Source organism: Merops nubicus, unplaced genomic scaffold (assembly GCF_000691845.1).
Source record: "Merops nubicus isolate BGI_N331 unplaced genomic scaffold, ASM69184v1 scaffold18669, whole genome shotgun sequence".
Classification (NCBI taxonomy): Eukaryota; Metazoa; Chordata; class Aves; order Coraciiformes; family Meropidae; genus Merops; species Merops nubicus.
Genome location: NW_008630407.1, coordinates 36,922 through 56,663, shown reverse-complemented (window position 1 = coordinate 56,663; position 19,742 = coordinate 36,922). Strand labels below are relative to the sequence as shown.

At 36.4% G+C, this 19,742-nt stretch overlaps 1 protein-coding gene across 1 annotated transcript in view; it reads left to right on the top strand.

The window, feature by feature from the left end:
- Positions 1-1,562: 1,562 nt before the first annotated feature.
- Positions 1,563-19,742, top strand: part of PHKB (phosphorylase kinase, beta) — a gene marked incomplete at its 3' end in the record, with an annotated part of 53,589 nt that continues 35,409 nt past the window's right edge. The window contains exons 1-6 of the mRNA XM_008947300.1: positions 1,563-1,678; positions 7,857-7,946; positions 10,046-10,184; positions 11,202-11,301; positions 14,864-14,971; positions 16,512-16,592. Of these exons, the coding sequence (XP_008945548.1) occupies positions 1,624-1,678; positions 7,857-7,946; positions 10,046-10,184; positions 11,202-11,301; positions 14,864-14,971; positions 16,512-16,592 (573 nt within the window). The remainder of the gene's footprint in view (positions 1,679-7,856; positions 7,947-10,045; positions 10,185-11,201; positions 11,302-14,863; positions 14,972-16,511; positions 16,593-19,742) is intronic.

Here is a 19,742-nt window from a genome sequence, read left to right as displayed (position 1 = left end):
GTGCCGTTTGCCAGCAGGGCTGCGAAAGCAGCTCCGGTAGTAGTGCCGCGGGTTTATACGCTCGTGGAGCGGAGCGGATGAGGTCTTCTAAGATTGCAGGCACTGGCGCACGGGTAGCACCTTTTGCCAGGCTTCCCTTGGATACAGGCAGTTTTTTATTAACGTGAGAATTCCTTGTTGTGAACATGGTCTGCCTGGCAGCTACGTTCCGGCCTAAGTGCAAGGATGTTTACCCAGTTGGCTTGCATATCCAAAGTTTAAAATGACCTTTTAAAAAATTCTTTATAAAACAGTCTTAGTAGGGCTTTATTTGTTAATGTTCTAATGGAAAATGTTCCCCAAATCATCCCTGTGGTATTTATATACTATACATGCTTATAAAACTCAATCGTTATTTCTTGATTTGTATATTTGATAGGTTTTGTTGTGGTAATGACTGGTCAGACACTGAGAAAAGAGAATGGGGCTCTATGAGGGCTCTCATAAAGAGAACTGATTCCTTCCTTTCCTGTGCATAGAGATTTTGTCATTTATATAGTAACTGGAGACATTTATTTACTCAAGAAATAAACATAATTTTAGTTGAAATGCTTTTCTGATAAAAGAGATGGCTTGAAACCCAAATTTTATATACAATCTGTCAGGTGTGAGAGTTCTGAATTGGCTGAGGTCTGTGCTCAGGAGTCCCAGTTTACAAATAGTACTGTTTCAGGTTCTTTTTAGTATGATGCTTGGAGTAAGAAATAGTGAACATGGAGTATAGACACATGTGCATGAAATGCATGAATGAGTCACGTTTTATAGCTGACAGCAAAGTATCATTTAAGACTTTATCCTGTAGGAAATAATCCATATCTTCATGCTTATGTATATTAAAATATGAATTAAATTTTTGCCAGTAAAACAATATTTTATTGAGAATTTTATCTTTCCATTCCTTTAGCAATAAAATACTGTTTTATTTGTTGCTACTGTGATAAGTACCATTTATGAGGGAATTATAAAGATAGTTCATAACTGGCAAGTCTGCAACCTCAGAAATGTTAATTACTTTAAAAACTATAAACTTCTTTAAAGATTTGAAAAAACTTGTCATCATTAGTGCAGTAAGCAATAAATATGACTCAAAGAAACATCCTAGTGTAAATTCCAGAGGGGATGAAAGCAGTACTACATAAGCAGAACTTGAGTTCCCTGTGCTTATTGTTTAATGCCTTTGTAAACACTAGTTAAAGCAGTATTTGTATTTTATTTATTTATTTAAATTTTATTTAATCTTGATTTTATGAAGCACCTTTTGACAGTAGTAGCAAGGTACCTACTGAATAACAAAACTATTGTCTAATGCCCAAACTATGGACTACGTGTAGACCCTGTTGTTTTACTCAGATGAGTTTTATGGAAGAAAAAGCAAAGTGAAACCATTTTTTAGGATAGAAGAGGGAAACATAAAATGTAATGAAACTTTACTAGCCTTTGTGCTGTGCACTCCATCATGTTAATAACTCCACTAACATTGCTTTCACTTAATTTAATGCTGGTTGCCTTTAACATTTACTAAACAGTTTTGAAAATTACTGTAGCTTAGCCTGAGACGTTTGTGATTAGCTGCACCAATTTGAAATGGCCAGTTTGGATGATGACAGAACCTCATCTGCGCATGCTTTTTTAAAATTTGGTAAGTGTGCAGTTCTGTGTTTTGTTTCTGTTTGTGGCTATTTAATTCAACAAAAATTAATTGTTTTGTGTTTCATGCAGTGTTTTTTGCTACCAGTTTTTTAGCACTGTTCAGTATAGCTTAAAAATTTAAGCTCTTCCAGTGAAAATGTATGAAAATTTGAATCTACTCAGATGGAAATCTGTTCAGATCTTCCTATTTTGTTTGTCCTTTGTGTTCTTATGAGTCTGTCAGTGTAACAATCACTGAACTGAAATTTCTACTTTAAGGTGATAGTTGTGTGAATGGTGCGTTGGGATGGTGTTTAGAATTAAAAAAAGAAAAAAAACCTCCATGACTAGTCTGGAGAAAAGAAGTAAAAGTTCTAATAAGTCAGTCATTGTTCCAAAGCTTGACTTCTGGAAATTAGGTGGAAGCAAAATAAAACCCCCAGTACAGCTTCTGTTTGTGTACAGCAGAAGCTAGAATATATGAAGGTGTCAAGAGCATTAGTGATTTAGCTCAATATATTTTGCAAAGAGTCTGACTGAACAGATGTGTCCCTAGGTGAAGCTGGGTGATCTGGGGAGGACTGGAGAGCACTCTTGCTCCGTGCACACTGGAACGCCAGAGTGGTCCGGCAGCCAGGCGGGGCTGGAGGAGAGCAGCTTTCAGCTGTCGCTTGCCACAGCTGAGTCACTTTGCCCTGCCCCTCTGACATTTCTGGTTTGCTCCTCTTAATGTCAAAGGACATGTGAAGTCTTGACATTGTAATCAAAAAACGAGTCTTTCCTAATTGTTTTGTTGATACTTGATGTTTCCGTTGTTACAATTCAAAGTAAACATTTTTAATGGTTTTAAGGACTATTGGTTTGAGTTCTCAGAAATGGCAAGGACTTCATTGAATATCCTGAATGGTTGCCTGCCTCACTTGTAGCATTTACAATGCTTGTGTCACAGACGTTGTTATTCTGGTATGCTTTGCTTATGTGAAGCTCCTGTATACTGGCATGATGATCAGTGTTTTATTCCTGGTGTTCAGTAACTTCTGGGTGTCATTAGTTATTGTAAATCCTGAAATCCGGTATTTCTGTTAAGTATAATATACTGTAGAGAGAAATCAGGTGATGAGAAAATAGATAAAGGACAAAATAAATTGGTACGTATTTTTTATTTTTCCATGAAATTATAATTGAATTATATGCGTAGTCTTAACATGTTTTTTTCTTGATAAACGATAGCTGAAAAGTTTTGTCACTTTAGAACTACATAAGAGAATCTATTACAAGGTTTTACTCATTTTTACCTCTTGTTATCATCACTCAACCTTGGTAACACTTTGTACCTTGTGTTTGCTCCTAGAGTTTATTCAGACAGAATAATACCTCCTTCTTCCTCCCCCAGTCCTTCTCCTGGGGTTTCATTACCATATTTTAACTGAGTCGTAGAACGGTTGAGTTTGGAAAGGATGTTCTGAGGTCATCTGCTCCAGACTCTTGCTCAAAGCAGGGCCAGCAGTAAGTAGTGATTAAAAGTCCCCACTAGCAACGAAACAGTTGGTCTGTGTTAAGTTCACAGAGTCAGAGTACAGATATTCACATATGTGAGAAGGTAATTTTCCTTTTAGAGCAAGTGCTTCTGAAAATTTGAAAATTATTTTCTGATGTCACCTTGCTCAACTACATGGATTTGGACTTAGCTGTCAGCCATGAAACACATCTGCTTCTATTAGAATAAATTGTTTCTAATCCAAGTGTTTTTCTTCACTTCTGTATTAAGTCTGAGCTCAGGACAGATTACTGGAGAGGTCTTGGGGGAAAGGAAATGTGATATTGGGAGGTTATGGTTTGATTTGTTCATATGATATCTTGTCTTAAACTTTGCTGTGTGAAGAATTGAAATCCTCTTTGGTCCAAATAACTTCTGTAACGTGAAGATGATATTGCCTGTACTAATGCTGGGTAATGAAAGTTACTGTGATCTGGGATCCAGAACTTGTTCATGTCTCAAGTGTTGGATTACATCCAGAACTAGTGGTGTGTTAAAGGACTGTGGGTATGTTTTATTCTCATTGAATGTAGAAAGAAATTGGTATTCTCAGCTTTTTTTTTTTTTTTTTTTTTTGTCTGTGCTTATTTAATTATGCAAGGAAACATTTTATTTTGTTCTAGCATGTGAAATGTTGGAAATAAAATTCTTGCTATATTTCTTCTGTTTGTTTTGTGATTAGACTTCAGGGAAATGTGTGTTTGGTTGTTTGGTTTTTTTTAATTTCTTTAACTTCAAAGATGTGAATAATCAATCCTTGTTGAAATATGCAAATCTTTATCCATAGACTAGGTCCAGGATTCCATTCTGATGCCTTTTTTCTTTAATATCTGCAATTGCTGCCATCTTCAAGGATATGTGGGTGTTCAAAGGTTCTGCATATTCAAATTTGGGAACAGGTTTTCAAAATGTTTGCCACAGCCTTTAAAACTTAATATTTGGGCAATTTATAGCTCTTCCCAGAAGAGCAGTTAATGCTAATCTGAAGTCTAGCTGGAATAAAAATGAAGTGGATGTGAAGGTATGTTAACATCAGGATGACATCAGCCTTCAGAGGTTGTATTTACACTAATAGCTTACGTCAAAGAACTTCCCTTTAGTTTTGTATTCTGCTTAGAAGAGATAATGAAATTGTAGATTTTTTTTTTTTCCCCCCTGAAATTGTTCTGTAGTTGAGTTTTGTCTGCTGGATAATGTTTTCTTATAGTCTTGGTGTCTGAGATAAGTCTGAAATATCTTGTCTCTTACTTTTTTGATGTCTCTGCTATCAGTAATTGGGTCATTTTAGATTTCTTCCTGTTCTCTAGTAACTACTTTTAAAAGAAATGACTATTCTTTTTTAGTAATTCTTCAACTTGAAGAATGGTGAAATCATATTACTCTGGAACTTGTAGTGGTAGGAAACGAAAGGGAATTAATTTGCAGTTGAAGTATGGATATAGGGTATTCAGTCAGTGCAATGTTTGAAGACAAACAGGGATTTAATTGGGCTTGGGATAAAGATTTTGAGTCTTATCACACATAAAATATATTAATGCGGGAGACAACACAGATTTCCTATCTGTGTATTGTTTTTATGGATTTTGAAGTAGTTGCTGACTTGCTGCAATCTACTTCTGATGTAAGAAAATAAAGGGCATACTGCATTCTTTGTGGAAGAAACTTTGAACTACCATGTACCCTATTTAAATTTTCTATAGGGTTGTTACACTGGCGTACGGCTGAAGAAATACTAAATCAACCAAATATTTTTTACATTCCTTCCTAGCATATCTGTTTGTTTACCTAAAATGAAACTCACACTGTACAGTTACAATGAAATGAGATATTTATGGAAAATAGTATTTGAAATTAATACCTTCATTCTGTTTCTTCTGGATGTTAACATACAGCCTGAGAACTCAGCGCTACTGTTTGCATATATCACTCTTTTATCTTTGAGTGTTCCAGTCTTCCCACTGTCATTTTTTCCAGTTTGAAAGCCTGTTTTAAATATGTAATTGAAAATTGCTTTCTGTGGCAGGTTTTTGTCTTGCTGCAATGAACTATTAGGCAGATTTTGGAAAAGCATATAGACAGGCTTTTTTTTTTAGCTGTCCTAAAAATAGCTTCTACCAAGTTGTGGTCTCACTGCAAAACCATGCAGAAGGAGCAGCCAGCTTCATGTTTGTCCTGTCTGTTTCTCGCTTCTGATTAGACTGTATTACTAATGAAATATAAGGTACCACAGGAGTTGCTGAGCAAAATGAGGTAGACACCCAAGCAAAACAGAAACTATATAGATGCTAGTGAGGAATTAATGAAGAGTATGTGGAAAGTTTTGATTTTCAGTGTTCCGTTAAACAAGTTCTCCTACTTGTAGGAGTAATTTTAAGGAATACTTTTAAGACCTACAACTTTTTGTTGATTTTCTTGAACTTGGAATTTATTTCACCTTTTTGTTTCACCCACAGTCTACTCTGTTTTAATGTATTTCTGCTAGTAAGGTTTCAGGCATCCAGAAGAGCTTAATTTGTAGATGACGGTGGTTTTATATTTCGTGCTCTTTATTCTGTTGAGTCATTTTCTGCACAAAGTTGAAATCTTTGAATACCCTTAAACAGAAAAATGCATTTTGTTCATGATAACTTTATTTTGTTTCTCTGTTGGCCACAGAGGGTCACAGATTGTCTGGTAAGTACGTAAGTTAGAGCAATTTTCGTTTAGAAACTTTTGACTTGTGTGTGTGCCTGTGAATACTCAGCTTTTTTCATGGTGCGTTACTGGGTGTTAGCAGTCTGCAAGAAACAGACATTCTGAACATAATTCACAGACAAAGGACAGTGTGCTATCTATGCATTTTAAAGTTAAAAAGATTCTTACTTTTAGATGTGTTTTCTTCCCTTTGAAGATCTAGCAAGTGACTATTTCTTATAAATTTGCTACTTTTTATGCAGTAAGTGCTTTAGAGAAGATTTTTTCCATTGTGTACTCTGTCCTGCTTTCAGTGAATCACCCTATAAGATTATTATTACTTCAGGTCACTATAACATGTGCTTTTGCAGGATAAACAAATCGATAATATAACAATTAAAATTCCAAATCTCCTTGTGGGCACAGATTCCTAGGCAAAAAGAAGTAGAAAAACTAAATTGCTTTGAAAAATTTATTTAAATTGGTTCAGAATGTTGGTTTTTAAACAGAAGATACAAAAGATGTGATATAAGTTCTTTTCCTTTACAGAACAACTTCATTTCTTTTAGCTTTGTTTATTTAGGCAACTGAAATAGATTGGGCTCTCTGTGGTTCCCCTCAAGCCCTCTCCCCACATGCAAGTGTTGTCTGTAACATGACCTCTGCCAAAGAGGAAAGAAAAGGCCCTAGAGGAAGTTGGGATGCGTTGGTGAGCATCACCAGAGAATCCATGCCCAGCCCAGCCACAGGGCTCTGCTCAGGAAGGGGTGGATTTTTTTTAACTACTATGATTGTGAAGCAGTAGTAATAGTAATAGGGGGAGTCAGGTTTGAGTTCTTTTAGGTGCAAGAAACATTTTCAAATCTGCGCCAAAGGACTCGATTACTAAGGCTTCTGTCACCACTCCACATGCACTCGTTCTGTTTGGATGAGAGTCCTGTAAGTGGACAATGCCCTGTCTAATGCTTGGATATGTGCTGGGCATGCCAAAGAGGCAACTTGAATAGGAGTGCTCTGCTCTGCCTGCCAGTGCTGCTCGGCTGGCTGGCCTTCCCTGGCGCCTCGCGTCCCCGCTTTTCAGAGGGACAGCGTGCAGTCCGGAAAGGGGGATTCTCCTTCTCCCTCTCATCCCACGGCTCTGTGGGAGTTCTTGCCATCCAGCACGCGGAATAGAGCCGAAGGGATTTGTGGAAGGGGGAGTAGTATGTTACTCTTAAATCAGAAGGTAGAGATGGTTCACCCCTGTAATTTTTAAGGAATCAGATCTTTCTGGTAGGTGGCTCATTCCACCTATCAGGAAAACAAATTTCAGGTGCAAGTAGGGAAGCAGCCAATATGTTGGTCACTGAGAAGGAAAGATGTGAACTTGATAACATAGTGTTTTTCTGGAATATAGGTAATTTGGGGGTGTTGTCTGTTGGATAGGTTGTTCCGGCTTTGGTAGTATGTGAGAACGAGCTAGCCCTTTTCTTGATGCAAGATGTGAAATCAGGCAGGCCTGTTTGGTGGTAGGTGAAAGGGAGGTTGGGAGGGGTAACACAGTAATGGTGTTGTATGTCTTCACCACTTCAGAAAGCAGGTAGGGAATTAATAGTTAAATCTGGGCTCCTTCTGTCCCTCTTCCTTCTCTTTTTCTACGTATCTTCAAGAAATCTGCCTGTAGCATACTTATAAAAAATGTTCCTAGAAAATTTTGGATGTTTAATAGGCTGTCTTCGGTAATTAAACTAAACATATATGTAGCGTTTGCTGCAGCTGAATACCTGCAAGGCATTAGAGATCCAGATGGAGGTATTGTTTTTGCAGACAGGTAGTGTAAAAACAATGTATATAGAAATCTATTGTCTGAGATAATTTGGTTTGAATTGAAGTTCAGTAAGTTATACTTTTGTATAACAACTGTGAAAAAAAAAATTCTTAGGAATAGTAGAATCACAAAACTCATTCTCATCTTGATTTTGGTTTTTCTTTTTTTTAGGTTCGATTTATGAGCCACTTAAAAGTATTAACCTTCTAAAACCAGAGGGAGAAAGTCTGTGGGATAAATTAGATCATTATTACAAAATTGGTAAGTTAATAATTGTTCCCACCATGAAAGATTTTCATTGTAACTTACTAAAATATTTACAGTTGTGATTGTGAAAGTAATTAACTTTGGCTTAAAATATTATCTACAGTCTTTAATAAGGCTTTTTATTTTCTGAGAGGTACAGGATTCTGTCATTACAATTCCTCGTAAGATTCCTGTGTTAATACAATGCTTGTGTTTGGACAGTTCATACATGGCTTTAATAATCATGGTTTGTAAGTAGTGTTCAAAATTATCATCTGTGTTTGTCAAGTGGTAGAATAAATTCTTGAGTTGCACCTGATGGTCTTGGGTGGGGAGGGGTAAGGGTTATCTGTTGACGGTTTTTGGTGCTTGAACTAACCCAGATATGAATTAGAATTTATATTTGCATATTACATATCATTGCTACCTTATTTGTGCTTGAGGGTAGTTTCCTAAATTTCTGCTGAGAGTTTGAAAGCTGCAAAAGTTAGAGGGCTGAATTGTACTTCCTGTTGAAATTGGAAATGTATATTGGAAATCTAGTCTGCCTGTAAGACTGAGTTTAGTATTATTCTCAATAGAGTGGTAGCTTAGTATTTTGGCCTTAGCCAGGTACAGCTGAGGAAACATTTAAATGGAAAAAAGCTTTCTTTTAGTACTTAGAACAGTGGCAGGTGATCAGTGAGAAAACATTTTTATTGGTAATGGTGCCATAATGTATTTTTATGCTGAAATTTATCTGTTGGTTAACTTAGTGATTTTCTTCTCATTATGAGATCATTTAAAACCAAAAACATACACGTTAAAGAAGCAACAGTGTATTTTGATTGTTTTGGGTTTTGGGGGTTTGTGCTGTAGTCAAGTCCTGCAGGTATTCTGATTTTTTTTTTTTTTTTTTTGATGGCTGTGCACCTGACTGTTTAAAATGTAATTTTTAGTCAGGCAAGGGTATGGAATACTGAACAACTTTTCCATTGTTCTAAAAATGTGGAATGAGACCTTTTGAAGTGAAATCTGCCAGATTGGCCTGGTCTATCCATAGACACATTGCTTTTTCTTGCTGAGAAAATGACTGTTCAATGTACTTCTAATGCTTGGCAGTACCAAATCTGTGGTGGTGCTGCTATTTATCTGTCAGGCACTTATGTTGCAAGCAGTCTGCTACCTCAGGAAAAATTTATGATTGAATTTATACTTTATTTTAGAATAATCTATATCGTTTTCTTCACATAACTTTTCATCTACTTTCTTCCTATAAGGTATTAAGTCACTGAAGAATATAATGCAAAAAGCCATAAACCTCTGTAATTTTCATTTACAACACTTAACTTCTAATACATAGACAATAAAGAGGCTTTTTAAAAATTCATGCTTGATAACATTCTGGAAAAAAATTGCTTTCTTGTCTTATAACAGGCAGGTTATTGTTTGAAGGGTCATGTTCAAGGACATTAAGCCCAGTTTCAATCTTGTAGCATGCTGGTTATTATGGAAGTTTAAGAAAACAAATCACAAAATGTGAACTATTAAAGTATAGCAAGAATGACAGTAATATTTAGTATTTTTTCTAATTCAGTTTTGACAACTATTGTTCTATTTTTATGTCAAGGTACTGAGTTAAATAGTTGTAGTCATCCTTTTTCTTTCCTTACTCATTCCTTTTTTTAAAAATATTGATACTATCATCTGGCCGAAGTTAAAAATTTAATTTTTATGAATGTGGAGTTCTGAGGAGTTCAATTATTTAAATTATTGGTGGGAGCAGTTGCCATACTGGAGCCCATTTTGTGTGTGTGTGTGTTTCTTTTCATAAAAGGAAAATTACTGGGTTACATTGTAGAGATTCTGTACTGAGTGGGTTGTACTAGAAAGGAGCCATATAAATAGCTTTGAGTACTTATTATTTTAGTTTTCTTTTGTAAAAAGGTCTGATTTGTCTAAAAACCCAATGTAACGAAATGGTTTTGTGTGTCTTTCACTTTACCTCTCTTCCTTTTCTGTTCTGTGCATGCTCTAATAGGTTGTTCCCATCTTGATTTATTCCTGAAGATCTGCGTAGAAGCTGGAAGAAATCTGTGTTGTTAATAGCATCGTTTCTTTCTTTATTTTTCCAGTTAAGTCAACATTGCTGCTTTACCAAAGCCCAACTACAGGTCTGTTTCCTACAAAGACATATGGGGATAACCGAAAGGCAAAAGTACACGACAATCTTTACTGTGCTGCATGTGCTTGGGCATTAGCCCTTGCTTACAGGTGAATCACTGTGAAACTTGCATTTCTGCCACGTTACATGCTTTCTGTTATGCAGTTCCCTAGGAATGTTTTGAGACATGAAGCTTTATCAAAAATAGTTTTGTAAACTTATAGAGATGCTACATGTGTCCAAATCTCATTAAAAAATATTTGCATAGCTACTAGGTTAAAAAATGCCACTCTGTCTGGTAAGTAAACATGTTTTCATAGAATTCAGTTGGTACCAATATTCTGAAACAGAGGAATTAATGCATGCCACTAAAAATAAACCTTATTGTGGCAAACTGTACTCAAGGAATACTGCTCATTTTAAAGGTAGTAAGAGTGTTCAGAGGAGAAGCAAGCTTATTGGCATGTAGTAACAATCTGGATACTTGCAGGAGACTGAATCCTTGAATGCTGATAAATGTATTTTTTTGAAATAATAGTGACTATTTTCCTTGCTATGTACAAAGGCTGGGCAGTCTCAGTTGTTATTTTCTGTTTCTTCCATTTTAGCTGTTGACTCATCAGAGAGGAAGGTTAGAAGTTGGTGTGGCATAATGTGACCTTAAGAAATATGGGTTTTTAGTTGCTTTTTGTCTCCATTTATTACTTTAGATTTTATACCTCTGATACCAGTCTGAAGGAACAGTTATTCACATTGCCTCCTAGGAAATGTTGTTAAAAAATTATACTTTTTGAAAGAGAAGATGAACAGAGATCTGTGCTTACTTCTGAAGATGCTGCGCCTGACATCTAATGGGTTTCAAAATGTTGAGAAACTAACACACATTTTATAAGGAAATGAACGTTTAGGATGTGTAATTATTACTTCCTTATATTGAAATCTTTGCACCTTTATTTTAATACCTTTTTCTGGTGCTGAAACGAAAGCATTTGAAAACTAAAAAAATAATAGAAAAAAATTAGAAGAAAGAATGAAAGGAGCAAGTTCAAAGTACTAATGTGTCCTTTTCTTTTTTATTCCCCTTAATGCGTTTCGAATTTATTTTATGAGTTATCTCTCTTACCCAGGCGTATTGATGATGACAAGGGAAGGACTCATGAACTGGAGCATTCTGCTATAAAGTGTATGAGAGGAATTCTGTACTGCTACATGCGTCAGGCCGATAAGGTAAAACACTACTGGAGACATAAGCACTCACTTAATTCTGAGAAACTTCTTTGGGTTCCTTCTGCAGGTTTTTATCCCATTTAAATATTGGACCATTAGTAATATTTTTGTTTAATTTTTTTTTAGGGCTTAAATGGGAAGATGTAGAATTTCTTTTAGCTCAGACTGGAGTTTTCTTTGCGCTTTTAGCTTGGTTATTGCTTTTCATTTGCTTTCCCTCCCTGAGTGGGTTTTTTATTATTTAGCTTGTTTTCTTTGGCAGCCACTTTCTGATATCCTTTGACCTAATGATGTAAATTCAGAAGGGCAGCAACCCAAAATGAATAAGGGAACAGCCTAATTTGCTTGCGTTATAATACAGTTGATTTATTCATATAATGTAATATACCCTTGATTATTCTTGAATATTCAGGGCTTCTTATAACAATTTAAAAGTGGTAGATTAATTTTGCTTAGTAGTTAGCAGTAATTCTGCAGGTAGTTGAAACTTCAAATAATCACATGGAATATAGATATTTATGTCACTGACTTTTAGCTGTATTATTAAAAATAATTTTCACATTACCACGTAGCTTCCATCACTTTTAAGCACACAAACTGAAACTTAGAAGTCCATAGGCATGTGGCATCGGTAATACTAATAATAAGCAAATCACACACTGGCATGTGTATCGCCAATTGTATTTATGATGACATGATATTTTTTTTCTCAGTTTTCTTAATCTGTTTCTTTGAAGTCTTATATTTTTAAATAAACTTGAATTAAATTGATCTTGTAACGTTTGAGCTGTTGTTTTTCTCTCTGACTTGAGTGGTTTGTTTTGAGGATGGCGAGTGCAGATAGGAATAATGAGCATTAATTTACCGCAGGGCTCCCACTGCTGACATGTGGGTTGTCAGTGTTTGCCTTGGTTACTATGAATGCTTTTGTCTTCCTACAGTGCAGTGATAAACAGTCTCCTGTACCTAACAAAACTAAGTCAAACTGGGCTTTATTCAGAGGGACTCTGTATGTGCTGACCTCATGTAGAAGGAGGATATTTTTAAATAATATGGTTTATATATACCTAATGCATGACTGGAATAGATGATGCTGCTTATGACAAAAATTGCAAGTGTTCTATTCTATTTTGCTAATGAACATATGAGTTACATTCTGAAATATATTGAATGTGTTCATGGATTAGACATGTGAAATGCTGGGGTTTGAACCCCAAGCCCCGAATTAAGGTTGACATATGGGTGATTCCCACAGCCCTTCATACAGAGGTGGTGAGTTTGCCTTATAGCTTCCCCCCAGGGTGCGGCCGGCCCTGCAGGGAGAGCCATAAGGGAAATGAGCCCCAGGGGTCCCGCACGGAGTTGACAAAGGTCAGGTGTCTGCTTGGGGATAAAAGCTGGGACCACTGGCAGGGAGTCAGGAGTGTCTGTCTGTGGAGTGCACTCCCCAGAGCTTCCTGGTTCAGGGCAGACCTCCTGACTCTCCCTGGAGCTGGGCCCCGGTCTGTTTAGACCTTTGTGAACGCAGGTCGATCAGGTGAGAGTCGCCATGTGGGCACCTTTTTCTTATGTGTTTAACTGGCTGGTCTGGCTGTTTCCCATGCCAACTGTGGGCAACCTCGGGTCTCTGTTTGTACCACCTGTTGTAGGCCAAGTCACATCTTTTGTGGGATTGTTGGGGGTGGCATCGATTCTGTACCAGCTGATTGATCTGTTTGTACCCCCAGTGGTCATTCATGGAATGTCCTTTTTGCTTACAATACAGTCTGTGTATTGGTTCATCTTCCTGCTGGCTGTATCATTTTTGTTGGGCCTGGTCATTGGCAGAACAACATGGTAATTCCAAAAAATAGCATTCTCCTCCTTGCATCTGTGGTACATGCTGTTTGCTAGTCTTTTTTTTGTTGGTAGAGAAGAACATCCCACGAAGATAAGACCCGTGTTGAAAATGTTGTGAAATGTGAGCCAGGTACTGGCAGTGATGGTTAGAAAATCTGAAAACAGTTGCAGAGGACAGCATTACTTGAGGGATTATGGGGGAGGATCTTCTTTTGTTACCTTCATTCTTTTCTTTGTGAATTTGATTTCCTTTCTCTGCCCTATTGTGACAATCCAGCTTGTCTGACATAGTTTCGCATGGTAGCAGACGTATTTTCACAACAAAAAAGGAATCAAATTACTTTAAAACCACTGTAGCTCTTATTTCACTCCTTTGTTAACCTCTGGTATTAATAAATCATCTTGCTGCATTCCATCTCTGTCGTAAGAGATTCTGTATCATAGTGGCTCATTCTGAGGTCCAATGATAGTATCCAGGAATAAAGGCATTTTAGAGTAGGGTGCTATTCTTCCTGTCCATTTGTTTTCTTTGCTGTCAGCTTTGCTTTCCAGTATCTGTAAACATTTCACTGTACATCTCAATGTCACAAACTGTGCTCACCTAAAGAAATCTTTTTTTCCCATGTACTTTTTTACACTGGGTATTCATTGTACTCGGTGTTCTTAGAAGCTTGCAGCTTTTCCTTTGTTACCTGGTCTACATGTGGCAATTTCTGAACTCTTTTGTAGATCTATAATCTAGAAGGCTTTAAAATTATAATTGTTAATAACAATACTTATTTCTTTTTTGTTTTAAAACCTTTTATGATGTTGTCAGATGGTAAAACAATAACAATTACATGTTATGGATCATGATTAGAAAAAAAAATATTTAATATAAGAGTAATAGATCATTGGAAGTGACTGGCCAGAGACATAGTCAAGGCCCCAACCCTGGATTCACTCAAGGTCATGCTCGATGGGGCAATGGGAGACTTGACCTAGGTAGAGTTGTCCCTGTTTGTGTAGGGAGGTTGGACCAGAGGCAAGAAAGCTCCTGTACCCTTTCTGGGAACTCGGCATGCTTGCCTCTCGGAAGCACCCGTGTGCTAAGGTGTGCAGCATAGGGAACAGGAAGGAGAAGTCAAGCCTGTGTGCAGCTCCAGGGCTGTGATGTCATGGGATCACAGGAGGATAGCTCAAGTGACTGGAACACTGTGATGGATGGATGGATACAGGCTTCTTAAGGCGGCCAGGAAGGTGAGGAAGGGAGTTCCCCCATATGTGAGAGAGTAGCTGGAATTCATGGTGCTCTCCTAGGGAAAGGTGCTGAGCCAGCTGAGAGTTTATGGTCAGCATTCTGTGCACGTATTTCAGATCTGTGAGTTCGGTGTAGGCATACTATGCTTCAACACACTTTCTGCTAAGATTTCAGCTCCAGTGAAGTGAGGTGGTGTTTGTCTGGAAGATGAAAGTGACTGTACCTGTCTGTTACAGAGGGCTTTTTCTACCAAACCCAAAGAGATTAGGCAGATGCATTGGATATTTGTATTCTTTAAGTATAGGTGTACTTAAAGTATGTGTGAAATACTTTCTGGTAAATTTCAGGAGCTGTTGTTTCCAAGTTTTACATAGTGGTCATATCAAGTAATTTTGAAATACCTGAGTTATATAGTGATTTTATGGTTGCCAAATGTGCTGAAATTATTTACTCTAATTTCATTTTGTCTTGAACTCATTTTAGGTTCAGCAATTTAAGCAAGACCCAAAACCATCTGGATGTCTTCATTCTGTTTTCAGTGCAAACACTGGAGACGAGGTCTTCTCCCATAAGGAATATGGTCACCTTCAGGTACAATAACATGAAAGTTTGGATGATTAAAATAATTGTATTGTTGTCTCCATTCTTTCATTATGCGGCTGTCTCATTTTGTTTAGATTTATATTCATTGCATTGTACTATAAAACTGAGATTCCTTCTGCATCTTTTGGCGAGAGACTTTTGAAATATAATACAGTGGTATGTTTTGGTGAGAAGGTACTGAAATAACTGTGGGATTTGTGAAGGTGGGTTGTTGTTTTTTTAGTTTAGCAGGTTGTTAAATTTTTTTTATCAATTGCATATTTGATTGTTGTATTGTCTTTCACTTTCTAAAATGTTGATTTACTCTTTTTTTTTCTCTTTACCTTCAGACCCCTTTTTGCATTCATGACCTTGTTCTTTTGCATTCTATATCTCTATGTACCCTGTTATGTTCAGAAATTGCTAGTGAAAATATTCAGAAATGACAATAGGTTGGTAATTATTTAATTTCATTATCAGAATATCACTTAGTTTGCACAATAAACGTGTTGGATCAGGAAATGTATGTTCTGAGAAAAAATGATTTCTGGAGTTATCATAAGTTAGCATTTTGGACTTTTGTGAAGTTTCCAGAAAATGCACATCTTTTCTCTGCAGGAGGAGAAAATAATTTTGGAATGTGGGGATGTATGATAGTAAGAATGGAATATGTTACCTAGCTGGTCCGCTGTTATTGCTGTACTTGATGCTTTTCAGATTGTACTAAGGAACTGGAGTTAGTGGACTTTAAGTGTTTTGGAATTTTTAGAATTTGAACCGTAGTCTACTATGTTTCAGATAGGCATCCACTTCTTTTGTTCTAGGTGGTTTCTTTAAATTTCATATACTGAGATTGTGGCTTTATAGCTCATTGAAGCAAGTTATTGTGATAAACTTTCTCTATTGAAGTTGTACAGATTCTCAATTATACTAGAATTCTCTGTAACAAAGCAGTTTGAGTCAGTAATGAATTGACATTTTGATGCTCATCTGTACAACTGCTGAAGGTAATTATTGTTAACAATAAACGCTACACACAGCTACAAAAGAAAACAGTTTTTCACAATTATGTCTGAATGTTGTAATTATATCTCTGTCAATTGAAAATGCTAAAATTCCAGCGAGAGATAAAGCAAATTGCTTTTTAGGTGCTGTGTACTAGTCAATGTGCTGCTTGTCGTCTTGGTGCTCTACTTGCTAATAAATGGTCCTATATGTAAACGTGAAACAGCTTGTGGCTGAAGTGATTGCCTATGGCTCAAAGCAGTGTATCGAAGCAGAAACATTTTAATGTCATAATTGTAAACAATTTTTTAAAATGGTACTGCAGCAGAAGTTTTAGAGGACAATGCTTGCTTGTGGCATTTCTTCCTATTGATTGTTTCCATGTCAAGGATATTGGTAGATGAGGACAGTATTTTTGAAGAACCAAAACTATGTTTTACTGAGTCCATCCTTGTTAGTGAGTAATACCACATTTATCTTGTTTGTGTGACTCCAATAAACATAAAGTTAATTATAATTTCCTTTCCGTCTTTAATTACTTCAGATAAATGCTGTGTCGTTATTTCTCCTCTATTTGGTTGAGATGATCTCTTCGGGGCTGCAGATTGTCTACAACACAGATGAGGTACAAATCGATTTCTGATGTTAAAGCACATGCTTTATGAAGTTGTTTGGGTTCTTTTCTTGGTTTTATTTAATTGCCAACCGTTAAATAATTGTTCTGGAATACACTGCAGATATTATTCACTTTTAATGGGAGTCAGAAAAGCTAAATGGAGTTAATGGATAGTGAATAAATTAACAGCTAATAAAACATTAGATATGCAAATAGTGAATGTAACATGATGTTGGAAACCTTTAGAGTTCCCTGCTGTTTCTGAAAGGTACAAGGTCATGAACTAAAAGATCTGTTAGGACAGTTAACTTCCAGTTAGGTTCTCACTTTTCACCTTATTTCAAACTGTCAGTCAGTGCATTCTGTCCACTTGCATTTCAATATAACGAATAATAGAGTTAATTTTCTGGAAAGCTGAAGGACTTTCTTCAAATATGTGTGAACTTTATGGCTGTTAAGTTTTTCTGTATCTTTGGTTGAAAATAAAACCGTTTTATTTCATGGTAAGAGATGTTTGTAAGACTGTTAACTGTTCTGTAAATAAGATAATAGCCACCATTGCTTTGACTTGAGGACAGGTCTTGTCAGGACAACCTGTAAAATGATGTTATGTTTTGAGACAGGAACGGAAAGCACACATAATTCCACCCTCCTGATTTTCTTAGTCTGGATTTCTTTAAATTTACTCTGATCTGTTTAATATTTTCTTCTGTATTGCCTTTAAAAGCTTAAATTCATTTACAGTGATACAATTTTTCGAAAAGGCATTTTTTTTCCAGTAAGAGTGTATTTGCATTATATTTCTTAAATGTACATCTTTATTCCTGTTTTTCTTTAGATGATGAAAAAGCTAAGTGATGCAAATTTTCCTCATTTAGATCATATGTTAGGTCTATATTATTTTCTCCGAATTGCCTTTATGTCTGCGAGAAGGCAAATGTACATAATTATGTATTTGTTTACCTTGTGTTATAATGTATATTATCCTCCAGGTGTTTGCATTTAATTACAGAGTCTGTAAAAGTGCATGTGCATAAACACTTCAGTCAGTGGATCTTTTCCATTTCCATGTCAGGATGTAGTTTTCGTTGCAGCCATGCCCTGGAAATCTGTGGACTATGGAGATTTATACTAAGATTATCTTTCACGGACCTATGTATATTCTGTTAGTCTCTGTGTAGCTTCCACAACTGCATATATTCTCAGATCTTATTAACACCAGGTGACTACCATGTTTCCAAGTTTTCCTGTCTATCTAGTTAATATTTAGCACAGTGACATTGGCAGCACTGTGGGTGCGGCAGTCTGCTACCCTAACATCAAGTGGAATATTTCCTTTCAATGATGTCATTGCAGGATGTATTTAGTTCCTCTCCTTAGGTAGAGAGAGCGTTTTGAACCGGTGCTAGCAGAGTGGCAGATGGTTGTTATTTGGCGAGCTGTCTGCATGGATATGTTTGTACACCGAACTCTTGGCTTCAGCAGCAATCATTCTGTCCTAGGCTGCCTGATGTCAGGCATGGCAGCTGTCAATGAGTTACCCTCTGGTTGCATCTGTTTGCCGTTGAAAAATTAATTTAATTGCATCTTTGCATCCATAGCAAAGAGAACAGTATATGATTGTGCAAGTGAATGAGTTTGAGAGCAGTTATCTACCCATAAAACAGAGTAACTCCAGTATTTGCAGTCATCCATGCTGTGTGTGTATTCTTTATTACACCTTGTTCTCCACATGCTTGACTTCTGGATAAATAAGCTTAACACACACCATGCGTAATTTCTGACAGTACTTCAATATTGACTTGGTTGTAGCATTTACATGCCCATGATATGAAGGATTGCTCTCTGAAGATTTTTGAATTGCAACCAGTTTTCTGCTGCCTTTTTTCTGTAGATCTGCTGTTTGGAAACCCTTAGCTAGGTTTGCAAAATATCTGTAATTGACAGTGTATTTCTTATCTTCTGAACATCATCAGTGGTAGAAAGTCGTTGATAAGATTGTGCATTGCTGTGTGGTTGTCTTTGCTTCTTCATTAAGCTGATGTATCCAAATTTCAGTTAATGATAGAGATAGGAGAAGCCATACTGTTATTAATCACTGGATGTTCTAGCTTCATTCAGAGAAAGTTCATTTTAATACAACCAAATGCTTAATTACAGGGATGAATAATACTGGGCATGTCTAAAGAGTGGGACATTGTGTTTCTTTGAGAGTACTAACTATTAAAAGATTTAGGGTACAGATAATTGTACATGAAACCCCACAGTGACATTTTAGCCAAGACACACAATATACAGAGAGACAAGGAAGTTCGGAATTATGTATATCACTGCTGAACTGATATTAGCATAAAGAATGTATTGCAAATAGCATTTTTTTTAAGCTTTAAAGAAAAATGGGGAGAAAAAGACAAAACAGAGGTATGCAGGCATGTTAAAATAGAAGAAAATACCTTTCAGTAAAAGATTTTTTTTTTATCTCATAGCTCATTAAAAAAAATAAAGTACCACTTGACTATAGTGAAGTGGATCCTCCTCTGTAGTTCCCTGACATGGCTTTGTTTATAGCCACGAGAATAATTTCTTTTCCCACAGTAACCCCTTCAGTAATTTAGATAGGAGGGAATGAAATCCTTGCTTTGGTAGATGAACCAGTGTAAATCTAGTGGTTTTAGTTAAACTTCCTGTACATTCTAGTCTTGGATTCTTTGAATTGAACTGTAAAACTTATAATCAATTTAAGTTGCTACAATTAAGCAACTCCAAATGTCTCTTTCAGTACTATAAATCAGGCAAAAATACCTGCTTAAATAAGTCCCCAGCTATAATTAAATACACCTTTAAATACCCTGAAATGTCCTTAAATACTTCGGTGTTCAGTTGAAGCACATTGGTCCAAGAGATTTTAATTGTAATAAATTCGTTCAGAATTTTGTTTGCATTTAAAAAGGAGTATGTCCGAATCTGCGTAAGTATGTACTGTCTGGAGCTAATATAATAAAACTCTGGCACATCGATTATCTTAAAATGAATTAAGAAACATCACCAAGATTTCTGTGCCCTAATCTTGTAGGATTTAATTTCTTTTGCTCTCTGATGTTGATTTTAGGACAAAACTTTTTTTAAACAATCAAAATGCCACCTTTTGGGAGCTCTTCA